This window comes from Herpailurus yagouaroundi, unplaced genomic scaffold, assembly GCF_014898765.1.
Source record: "Herpailurus yagouaroundi ecotype Mexico unplaced genomic scaffold, PumYag 214, whole genome shotgun sequence".
Classification (NCBI taxonomy): Eukaryota; Metazoa; Chordata; class Mammalia; order Carnivora; family Felidae; genus Herpailurus; species Herpailurus yagouaroundi.
Genome location: NW_024412445.1, coordinates 5,325,889 through 5,338,576, shown reverse-complemented (window position 1 = coordinate 5,338,576; position 12,688 = coordinate 5,325,889). Strand labels below are relative to the sequence as shown.

Here is a 12,688-nt window from a genome sequence, read left to right as displayed (position 1 = left end):
ATTCTATTTATTTTTGAGAGAGAGAGATAGAGCATGAGCGGAAGAAGGGGCAGAGAGAGAGGGAGACGCAGAATCCGAAGCAGGGTCCAGGCTCCAAGCTGTCAGCACAGAGCCCGATGCGGGGCTCGAACTCACAAACTATGAGATCAGGACCTGAGCCAAAGTCGGACGCTTAACCGACTGAGCCATCCAGGCGCCCCGGGCAAAATCATTAAGTGATTCCTAAAATGTTATGATGCCAGATAGTCTACACACATCTCAAGAGAACAGAACACTGAGAATGGAGAAATGCCAAGGCAATTTGAAGCTAACATAGGTCTTTGCAGTATCTCCTTAAAAGCAAAAAAATATATACGTGTGTGTGTGTGTGTGTGTGTGTGCGCGCGCGCGCATGTAGTCTCAACAAGGATATACTTAAGGGATAGCATTTTGGCTGAAGTAGCTGAGGGTGCATATCTCTCCTTATTATAAAGCTTTGGTATCTTAGGGGCACCTGGGTGGCTCAGTCGGTTGAACGTCTGACTTCAGCTCGGGTCAGGATCTCACGGTTCATGAGTTTGAGCCCCATGTTGGGCTTAAATGCTGTCAGCCCAGAGCCCGCCTGGGATCCTCTGGTCCCCTCTCTCCCTGCTCCCCCACTCATGCTCCTCTCAAAAAATAAAAATAAAACTTTGGTATTTTCATTTTTGGTATTTTAAACTTGGGAGTTTCATTTTAAAACATGGTAATTTTCTACTATCTGGACATTATTTATTCTTGTAACTCAGCAGTTCTGAAAAAGTACCTAAGAATCACCCTAAGACCTCGCCTAACAATTGGATTCTTGGGTCTTCTCCCCAGAGATTTTCATGGGGGGGGGGGGGTATCAAAAGCTGTATCTCCTGCTGCACCCTGTGATTCTGTAGCCGGTGGCCAGTGAACCATCAATGCGAAACATCGTTCTTCACGATGGAGCGAGATACCATGATTGTTTATCTTTTGTGGACAGAGAGTGAGATGTTCGGTGAATTATTTCTGCTGCACTCACTGAGCAGATTAAGAAAGCCCCAACCAACACTTGTTACTTAATTGGTTTCGGAGCCCACTCATTCGGCCCAGACGCACTAACTACTGTTTTCTTGTGCGTTTTCCAAGTGGACGATATGCTTTTGGGAAAATGCAAAAAGAAAATGCCTCCCCGTGAGTCATGGATTTCACAACCAGTTTTCAGATCAGTGATCACTTTGGTTAGGGGCTTCTGGGTTCCTGAGCGGAGGGATGAGGCCCAGGATTCCCATCTAGAGTCTGCTGCCTTGAGGACCACGCTGGTATCTTTGGCTGCAGTAATCGCTGAGGATGACTTTCGACCTGGGCTTGCTTGACCTTTGACCTGGAGATGACCTGACGCGTGTCTGTGTTCCAGGCGGAGCAGATCGGGCGGTGCGGGCTGGACGGCGATGGGGACCCGTCACGGTCGGCTTTGGGAAGGGGCTCGAATGTGAGTACTAACCCCGCAGGGACTTCTTGCTAACCGGGCGTGCTTCTCGCTGCTTCAAGGAACCTTCTAAAAATGGAATCCTAGATTCGTTTGGTTGTTAGGTTTTTGTGCTTTCAGTCTGGATAAATGCACAAAGCTGCACATGGGCTACTCGATTACCTGCCCGTGCTACGCCTGGAGCAGGTACCAGTCCGCACGGTCAGGAGGATCCTCGCTTAGAAGGACTGAACTTATGCTCTCCGGACTCACTCCTGTACGCTCAGGAGGAGCTGATGGTTTGGGGGCCACCTGGCCCTCTTTCCCACCCTGAATCCACCAGTTCCCAAACTCCTCAACTACGCTTTGAAGGGAAATTTATTCAAGTTTTATGTATTTATTTTTTTAGTTTTATTTTGAGAAAGAGAAACAGGGGAGAGAGAGGGGGAGAGAGAGAGAATCCCAGGCGGGATCCCCACTATTCGCACGGAGCCCAATGTGGGGCTCGAACTCACGAACCATGAGATCATGACCTGAGCTGAGATCAAGAGTCCGGCGCTTAACTCACTGACCCACCCAGGCGCCCCGAAAGGATTTGTTAAAACTACCTGTGCCCTCATGTTTCAAAGTTGGCATGTAAAACTTTTCTTCATAATTAAAAAAAATTTTTTCACGTTTACTTATTTTTGAGAGAGAGAAAGAGACAGAGAGACAGAGTGCGAGCAGGGAGGTACAGAGAGGAGGAGACACAGGATCTGAAGTGGGCTCCAGGCTCCGAGCTGTCAGCATAGAGCTTGACGTGGGGCTCAAACCCACAGATGACGAGATCATGACCGGAGCCCAAGTCAGAAGCTTAACTAACTGAGCTACCCAGGTGCCCCAAACCTTTTTTTCACGATTTTAAATACTTGAAGGAAAAGAATTCATAGTATGTTACAAATGCTGACATTTAAAGTATATCTAATAAAGATATGCTTTACCATCACATTTTAAACATTATATGGGCAAACCCTTCTACAGCGATAAGAAATTTTGCATTATTTTCCTTTTCCGTTCTGCCGGTCCCCATGTAATATTCTGTTCTAGTCAATATATATTTTATGCTTAAAGGTGTTTCATAAAGGCTTAAATGAAATGTAAGATAAAAACGTCTATCGAAATTGGATTCTTTTAAATTTCACGTGATCATAAAGCTTTAAGTAGAAAAACATTCTTACAGATTAAGTTCACATTACAGCTGCAGATAAATAAAAACAGTATAAATATGTTATGACTTTTGATATATAATTGTTGAGCATGAAAATTCACTTTTTTAGAAGTTTTTTTTTTATTTTGAGTGGGGGAGAAGGGCAGACAGAGAGAGAGAGAGGAGTCCCAAACAGGCTCCATACTGGCTCAGCACGGAGCCGGACACAGGACTCGATCCCACAGACTGTGAGATCACAATCGGAGCTAAATGAAGAGTCAGACGCTCAACCAACTGAGCCACCCAGGTGACCCTGAGAAGTTAATTTTTTTGAAAAGATGTCACCTTTTAATAAGACACAAAGTATTTTTTTCCATTTATTTAATATATCCATTAATGAACATAATTTATGGATCAATCTAGATAAGCTTCCACATTAATTTTGGGACTCTTTTATATTAAGCCTTGAAAAACATTTTACATAAATAAGTCTACAAAGAAGGAAAAGTTCAGCTGTCTGCAGTTCCTGCAGGTTATTCACAGAGTGATCTATTGTGAAAACGGTTTTGAATGGACTTTTTTTTTCTTAATTTTTTAATGTTTGTTTATTTTTGAGAAAGAGACAGAGCGCGAGCAGGGGAGGGGCAGAAAGAGAGGGAGGCACAGAATCTGAAGCACGCTCCAGGCTCTGAGCTGTCAGCACAGAGCTGACATGGGGCTCAAACCCACGAACCGTGAGATCATGACCTGAGCCAAAGTTGGACACTTCACTGACTGAGCCACCCAGGAGCCCCTCGAATGGTGTTTTATCTCTACCTGATTAAGTTCTTTTCAAATTTGTCAACAGACAAGATTTGGAGGCCATTTGACTGGTAAAGGACTTGTTACTCAATCACCCTGGAGTTATTGACTTCTGGGAGGTATAAGAAAAACCTTAAGCAGACTTATCAAATAATAATTATACTCATTCCTTGTAGGCATTTTTTTAAATACCGTTTGAAGACTTCCTTCCTGAAGGAACAAATGTGATAGAAACAGGTGTAGGCATCAAATAATATATGTGAAGAATTAAAAAATTTTCCTTTATGTTTATTTATTTCTGAGACAGAGAGAGACAGAGCATGAGTGGGGGAGGGGCAGAGAGAGAGAGGGAAACACAGAATCCGAAGCAGGCTCCAGGCTCCGAACTGTCAGCACAGAGCCCGACGCGGGGCTCGAACCCACAAACCATGAGATGATGACCTGAGCCGAAGTCGGTCACTCAACCGACTGAGCCACCCAGGCGCCCCATACGTTTAGGTATGATGTAATTATTGAAATGATATGCATTGTTTCTAGATAAAAGTGTAAAAAGTAAAAAAAAAAAGACCAGTTTGACATCATACTCTTTTTTTTCCTTGTTCTATCTTTCTGTAGTCTCAAGTTAGACTTCCCAGCTGCTGATTTTAGTAACATGTTGATCTGGGCTGGAGAGTAGCAAAGCTGACCGTTTTCTTTTTCTTATTTTATGGAGATACGGTTGACGGGGAACATGCTGTTATTTATAGGCATACGACATAATGATCTGATGTATGTATGTACCATGAAATAATCACCACAGAGAGCTTAATGTCCCCACTCCCCAAGATACTGTGACTCTAGGTGGTGATGGATGTTATAGGCACTTTCTGAACCTAATATATTATCAGCAGGGTTCAAGGAAATTGAAATATTGTCAGCATTCCCTCACCTTTGCCAATATAGTGGGGTTTTTTAAAATTTTATTTTATTTTAGAGAAAGCAAGAGAGGGAGAGCACGAGTTGGGGAAGGGGCAGAGGGAAAGAGAAAGAGAATCTCAAGCAGGCTCCAGCCTCAGTGCAGACCCTGACGCGGGGCTCGATCCCACGACCCTGGGGATCAAGAGTCGGACACTCAACCGACTGAGCCATCCAGCCATTGGCCCCGCCAATACAGCGTTTTTTAATGAAATTAAAAAAAAATTTTCATCCCAAATTTTATTTTATTTTATTTTTTAACGTTTATTTATTTTTGAGACAGAGAGAGACAGAGCATGAACGGGGCGGGGGGGGCAGAGAGAGAGGGAGACACAGAATCGGAAACAGGCTCCAGGCTCTGAGCCGTCAGCACAGAGCCCGACGCGGGGCTCGAACTCATGGACCGCGAGATCATGACCTGAGCCGAAGTCGGACGCTTAACCGACTGAGCCACCCAGGCGCGCCCCTCATCCCAAATTTTAAATCTGTTTTTGTCAAGATCTGGGGCTTATAGCCACTTTGGTTTATGGAGAAAGTTTGCCCTATAAACGAATTGGCAAAACAAGCCCTTATTTTCCAACCAAGAAGCCAAATCAAATTTAATTTGGGTTAAAAAAGAAAACTCACATCATACTTTAAAATTTAAGGGAATGTGTTAATACATGCCCCCATGACAATAATATGACTTCTGAATCTGACAGTAGATGCGTGGAAATGTTTCAGTTCCTCACATGTCACTTTAAAAACATAGGCGTTTAATGCCCTGAACTTAATGCTACTTTTCCCTTTTAATGGTCATGGGTTTTTTTCTTAATTTTAATTTTTTTAATTATTTTTTTTTGTATTTAAATTCAAGTTAACACAGTGTAGTCTTGGCTTCAGGAGTAGAATTTAGTGATTCATCACTTACACAGAACACCCAGTGCTCATCCCAAAAAGTGCCCTTTTTTTTAAATTTTCTTTTTTACGTTTATTTATTTTTGACAGACAGAGGCAGAGCACAAGTGGGGGAGGGACAGAGAGAAAAGAAGTCACAGAATCCCATGCAGGCTCCAGGCTCTGAGCTGTCAGCACAGAGCCCAACACGGGGCTCGAACCCACAAAGCTCAAGATCATGACTTGAGCTGAAGTCGGATGCTCAACCGAATGAGCCACCCAGGCGGTCCCAAAAAGTGTCCTACTTAATGCCCGTCACCATTTAACCTACCCCCCACCCACTTCCCCTCCAGCTACCCTCAGTTTGTTCTCTGTATTTAAGAGTGTCTTATAAGTGCCTCCCTCTCTATTTGTATTTTGTTTTTCCTTCCCTCCCCCTGTGTTCATCTGTCGTGTTTCCTAAATTCCACATGTGAGTGAAATCATATGATCTCTGTCTTTCTCTGACTGACTTATTTCACTTAGCGTAATACACTCTAGTTCCATCTACGTTGTTGCAAATGGCAAGATTTCATTCTTTCTCATCGCCCTTTTTTAAAGTGTATTTCTATTTAAGAGCGAGAAAGAGTGCTAACATGCATGAAAGCGGAGGAGGGACAGAGAGAGAGAATCCCAAGCAGGCTCCACGCTGTCAGCACAGAGCTGGGTGCAAAGCTCCATGCCACGACCCTGGGATCCTGACCTGAGCTGAAATCAAGAGGCGATGCTCAACCAGTTGAGCCATCCAGACGTCCCTTAATGGCTATATGTTAATGCTCTGTGCAAATCAGCTCTCAGCTGTCAAGACAACCAAATCTCATTGGTTTCCAGTTTGAGGAAGGATTTACACGTGGCCGGAGCTGAGGCTGTGCTCGAGCTAGATGCGGCCGCAGGCACCTGTCCACAGAAGTGCCTGTAACCATTCTTATCTTTGTCTAAATAACCCTGAATAAAATTACCTAATGATTTTTAAGACAATCTCGTCTTTAGGTGTGTAATCTACGCAGGTTTTTACCTGCCCTGACCACATCAGCAATGCCATTTGCTTGGCGAAAAAAACAGACTTAAATCCACTGAGAATGGCTTGAAATGTCCGTTGACTCATTAGTCTGTAATTTTGGTCTCAATTTTGGCCACAAATTATTGGATAATGTCTTCTAGGAGCGCATGGGTGGCTCACTCGGTTGAGCATCTGACTTTTGATTTTGGCTCAGGTCATGATCCCATGGTCGTGAGATTGAGCCCTGCGGTGGGCTCTGTGCTGAGTGTGGAGCCTGCTTAAGATTCTCTCTCTCCATCTCTCTCTCTCTCTCTCTCTCTCTCTCTCTCTCTCTCTGTCTCCCTCTGCCCCTCCCTCATTCACGCACATGCACACGTGTTCTGTCTCTTTAAAAAAAAAAAAAGTCTTCCAATATTTCATACACTCTATAAGCTACATTTGTGTTTGAGTAAGGAGTCTATTTAATTACACTAGAGGGCTTGGCCGCTCACACCTTTTTACTTACTACAGTTAAGTATTACAGCTTTTTCTACAGCAAAGAATGGCCGCATAAATTTTGTTGTGGGCGTTGCTAATCTATGTGAGTTTTTTTCTCAGTGCAACGTAAGAAAATACATTTATGATACAGATAAATAGAACCTAGGCAAAAACTTCATAGGAACTGTTCCAAGCATTTATAAGAAAAATTATAAAATTCCACAGAGGCACACAAAAGTAGAATTGTACATGTGGAAGGCATACCGTGTTCTTAAATATGAAGATTCAACATTATTCTGTTGATTGGGTTTTGTCATAGAGCTAAATAAATTGGTTATAAAGTTTACTTGGAAAAATAAACAAGCAATAACTAGCCGGGAAAACTCTGAAAGGCAAGGAGGGTGGAAAAGCCTAACTAGTTTTAAAATGCTTCTTAAGGGGCGCCTGGGTTGGCTCAGTCAATTAAGCGTCTGACTTGGGCTCAGGTCATGATCTCGCGGTCCAATCCGTGGGTTCAAGCCCCGAGTTGGGCTCTGTGCTGACAGCTCAGAGCCTGGAGCCTGCTTCGGATTCTGTGTCTCCCTTTCTCTCTGCCCCTTCCCTGCTCTCACTCTGTCTCTCTCTCTCTGTCTCTCTCTCTCTCTCTCAAAAGTAAATAAACATTAAAAAAAAAAAACTTTTTTAAAATAAATAAATAAAATGCTCCTTAAGCCTCTGTAATTCAGACCGTGTCATATTGGCCACAGTAGCTCAGTGGAACCCAATAGAAAATCTGGAGCGAGTTGAAGACAGAAATTGATATACAATTTGGCCACGTGTCAAATCAGTGGAGGAAAATAATCTTATGAATTCAGGAATTTGAGATCACTGAGTAGCCCTACAGAGAAAGATCAAATTGTGTATGTTTTCACCATAAATATGAGGATAAAAAACAAATGAATCAGAAATGTAAATGTAAAAATTGAAACCATACAGTTACTAGCAGAAAATAGGAGTGAATTCATCTGCAAATTGAGAGTAGGGGATACTTTCCTAAACACTGGTGAATTTGACTGCAAAGGAAACTAAATTCTTGAATGACAAAAGAGAGGGAGAGAAGGAGGGAAAGGGAATGTTATAAGCAAAGTAAATGTCCAGATGATGAATGTGGGACCAGGGCTCTTAGAAAAGCAATGGCAACCATAAATAAATGAAATCATAGGGCATTTGTCTTCCTCTGTCTGACTTTATCTTACTTAGTGTGATTCCCTGTAGGTCCATCAACGTCAGTGCAATTGGCAAGATTTCATTTTTTTCCATGGCCGAATAATATTCTGTCGTACATCTTTTCTATGCATTCAGCTATATATGGGATCAAAAAAATAAAAAGCAAACAGAAATGGACTCATAAAAACAGAACAAACTGGTGGTTGTCGGAGGGGTGAGGGTGGGGGGAACGGGCGAAGTAAGCGAAGGGGATTAAGACGTACAAGCTTCCAGTCACTGGGAAGAAAAATACAGCTCAGAGAATGTAGTGGATAATATTGTAATAATGTACAATGTGACACTACACTTACCGTGGTGGGCATTGAATGATGTAGAGACATGTTGATTCCCTATGTTGTACACCTGACACGAATACAACATTGTGTATCTACTTCAAATTAAAAAAAAAAAAAAAAAAAAAAAAAAAAAAAAAAAGAACGAAAGAAAGAAAAAGGGGGCTCCTGGGTGGCTTAGTCAGTTAAGCGTCCGACTCTTGGTTCTGGCTCAGGTCATGATCTCACGGTTTGTGCGTCGGACCCCCACATCGGGCTTGGGATTCTCTCCCTCCCTCTCTCTCTGCCCCTCCCTGGCTTGCTACCTCTCTCTCTCTCTCCCTCCCTCCCCTTAAAAAATAAATAAATAAATAAACAAACATTAAAAAAAGGTGACCTTCTGACCAAGAGAGATATTCATAGAAAGTTCGCAGAAAAAGAGGTGTAAGCGATGCCTAAATAAATGGAAAGTGCTCAGATTCACTCCTAATGAAAAACAGAAGTTAAACCTACAGCAAACTTCCCTTTCACCTCTTCCGGGGTCTGTTTGAACAGTACAAAGCTGGAAAAGGAGAAAGAGCCTTATATGCCGATGGAGTGTTTTCTGGGATTTTTTTTTTTTTTAATGAAGGGCGACTTTTACTGGACTTTTAAGTGTCCAACCTCGGCTGAGGTCATGATCTCATGGTTTGCGGGTTCAAGCCCGGAGTCGGGCTCTGCAATGACAGCTAGGAGCCTGCTTGGGATTCCTTCCCTCCCTGTCTCCATCTCTCTCTCTCTCTCTCTCTCTCTCTCTCTCTCTCTCTCTCAAAACAGATAAATAAACTTAAAAAAAAAAAAAGGACTCCCTTGCTAGAGGATCAGGAAGGACTTCCGAGCGCTGCCGGGAGAGTGTGTTGAGTCAGTGCTGCCACTAGGGGTCAGTGTTTTCACAAGCAGAGTGAATCCTGCTGACACTCTGTCGTCCTGGCCTGGAAAGAGCCCAAATTCCCTGTTTGGAATGTCCACAAATTGCGAGTAGAAAGCTATGTCCTGAGGGCTGAGCCACAGGTGTGTGAGGTAGAACTGAGTTGTGTTCTAAAGCAGTTTTGAAGAGAGCTATGGTGATGGCTTTGTACCTTTCGCTCTTTTTATTTTTATTTTTAAGTTTATTTATTTTGAGAGAGAGAGAGAGAGCACGAGCAGGGGAGGGGCAGGCAGAAAGGGAGAGAGAGAGAGAATCCCAAGCTGACAGCGCAGGGTGAGACACGGGGCTCAAACTCACGAACCATGAGATCATGAGCTGAGCCGAAGTGGGACGCTCAACCGACCGAGCCACCCAGGCACCCCATGTTGTGTATTTTCTTGCGCCTGTCTTTCTACAGACACCCAGGGCCAGCCTCGTGATACACAGCTGTGATTGCCTCCACGGAGCTCTGTGCCGTTCACAATGTGCTCTATTTCAGCGTGGTCTCTTTGTAATTTGTTATGACTCAGGCAGTGAGCAGCTTCTCTCTCGAATCATCTCAGTTGACTGGGATGCAGCAGAACTCTGCCCCTTCTTTGAGAAGCAGACTCTGAATTCAGCAACCATCGCTGCCTGGTTTTGTTGACACAGCGGAGTCGTTGAGTAGCAAAAGCTGAATGACGTTAAGCTCTTTGAGAGCAGGATACATTTGTTGTTGTTTTTGCTGTTGCTGCCGTGATCGTCCATATTACGCTCTCCTGGTTGTGCGGCCAGCAGCCAGTGCAGTGCTTGGAACCAGCAAGAGGCGCTCACGTGTACCCATGGAAGGTACCCAGGCCACGTTCATGTGCAGCCAGTGAAAATTGATTTCCACATAGTTTGACGCTATATGTCTGATGCTAAAGGCACACATTTAGGGGGCACCTGGGTGGCTCAGTCAGTTACGCGTCCGACTTCGGCTCAGGTCATGATCTTGCAGCTCGTGAGTTCGAGCTCCGCGTCGGGCTCTGTGCTGACAGCTCGGAGCCTGGAGCCTGCTTCCGGTTCTATGTCTTCTTGTCTCTCTGCCCCTCCCCCACTCATTTCTCTCTCTCTCTCTCTCTCTCTCTCTCTCTCTCTCTCCCATCAGAAATAAATGAACATTAAAAAAAATAAAACTAAAGGCAGACGCTTAGCTGAAGCAAAGCCAGGTCGCATAAGGAAAAAAAGTTATTCGTGCCAAAGCTCATCCCAGTTGCCCAACACTCTAAATTTTTGTGCAGAGATTTTAAATGCTGGTTTCTCTCATTGGAAAGGGAAAGTAGCGGGAATTGCAGACCTAGAGGCGATGGTCCACAGTTCCGGCCACAGTGGTGGGGATTGTGAGTTTCTACTTCTGCCCTTGAGCTACGTGTCGGCCAGGGGTTGGGATGACCCAGGAGGGGTGCCAGCGGCCCCCTTTGCAAATGCCTGCTGGACACTAATGCCACCCAGGGCCCATCCTGTTTGACGATCAGGACGCTGTAAAGAAGAAGGGGGACAGAACTAGGGCAGAAGCGGGTGAGAGAGAAACTTTATTTTGATGTTTTTGATGAGTCACAGTGATAGCGATTGTTTTCTTTTTTTTTAATTTTTTCAGTGTTTATTTATTTTTGAAAGAGACAGAGCGTGAGTAGGGGAGGGGCAGAGAGAGACAGAGACAGAATCCAAAGCAGGCTCCAGGCTCCCAGCTGTCAGCAAAGAACCCGATGTGGGGCTCGAACCCACGAACCGTGAGATCATGACCTGAGCCGAAGTCGGATGCTCAACCAACTCAGCCACCCAGGCGCCCCATTCATTGTTTTCTTAAACAAAATTGTCCCAAGTTGTTACTGCCTCCTTTAGAATGTCATCCCTTGCACCGGAACTGTGGACGATGGCCGCTCTTGGGTACCTGTCACCCAGGGCTCCCACATTTCTTTCTTATGTCGGCCCTTGTTGCCCCTAGCAGGGAGCAGCAGTACCCCGGTCCCCGGAGGGATGAATACTTTCCTGTGCGCTCTCTGTGCCAGAGTCACGTGTCTCTCTGCAGCCAGCAGACTGGCACCTTTTACCAGGAGGACCCCGCGAACACCCAGCCTGCTGTCTGAAGAGCAAGTCAGGGGGACACTATGGGGAGGGGGCGATTAATTCTACTCTTCGGAAGTGGAGACCGGAAGTTAGGGCTCCTGGGTTAGAGACATGGACTGCGCGAATATCTGGATATTGCCTGCTCGGCGGGTACCCTGAGGGAAGTTGAGTCTGGAGCCTTGTTCCATAGCACGATGAACGCTGTGGGACCATTCCAGAGCAGAACGGAGGGGCAAGTTAGGAGCAAAGGGTCGACGAGATCTGGAGGCTGACCGTGGTCATTCCCAAAAAGGGACAGTTGAGCGTGAGGCATAATGCGCTGATCACACCTGTGCTACATGTCGAGAGCCAGAAACCGGTCACCTTCTCAGGCTTTCTACTTAGGGCTGTTGTTTAAAATAGTAGAGGATCCCACGCCCCCCCCGTCAAAAGTCTAGGGCCAGACTGCTCCACTCGTCAGTTCTACCAAGCATTCGAAGTAGAATTAATTGTCCTTCTCCAGCTTCCAAAAAATGGAAGAGGAGGGAACACTTCCAAACTCATTTTGCGAGGCCGGCATTACCCTGATAATCAGTTCAGTATCCATGATGGACATAGATGCTGAAATCCTCAACAAAGTGTTAAGAAACTGAATTTGATAATTCATTGAGGGGATCATCCAGCACGATTTATTGAATCGACGTGACACAGCACATTAACAAAATCAAGGATAAAAAATCTATAGGATCATCTCAATAGATGCCAAAAAAGCATATGACAAAAGCCAACATCCATTTATGATAAAAAACACTCAACAAAGTGGGGATAGAGGGAAGTCACCTCAACGTATTAAAGACCATGCATGACAAACCCCTTGTTAACATCATACCTAATGGTCAAAAGCTGGAAGCTTGTCCTCTAAGATCAAGAACAAGACCAGGATGTCCCCCACTCCACTTTTATTCGACACAGTTCTGGAAGTCCTAGCTACAGCAATTTGTAAAAAAAAAAAAAAAAAAAAAAAAGAAACCACACAAAACAAATAAGGCGTCCAAGCTGGAAAGGAAGAAGTATCACCATTTGCAGATGACATGGTATTATGTAGAGAAAACTTTAAAGACACCATCAAAAAACTGTTAAAACTAATAAATACATTCACTAAGTTCGCACCATACAAAATCAGTATACAGACATCTGTGACATTATATGCTAATAAAAAACCACCAGGAAGAGAAATTAAGAAAACAACCCCATTTACAGTTGCATCAAAAAGAATAAAATAGGAATAAATTTAACCAAGAGGGTGAAAGACCTACATGTTGAAAATTATAAGACATTAATAAAAGAAATTGAAGAAGACCCAAATAAATAC

General features: G+C 44.2%; 1 protein-coding gene across 1 annotated transcript in view; it reads left to right on the top strand.

The window, feature by feature from the left end:
• The window catches only part of COBL (cordon-bleu WH2 repeat protein), a gene marked incomplete at its 3' end in the record, with an annotated part of 182,830 nt that overhangs the window by 45,464 nt on the left and 124,678 nt on the right, over positions 1–12,688 (top strand). The window contains exon 7 of the mRNA XM_040455085.1: positions 1,403–1,477. Coding sequence (XP_040311019.1) covers positions 1,403–1,477 — 75 coding nt within the window. The remainder of the gene's footprint in view (positions 1–1,402; positions 1,478–12,688) is intronic.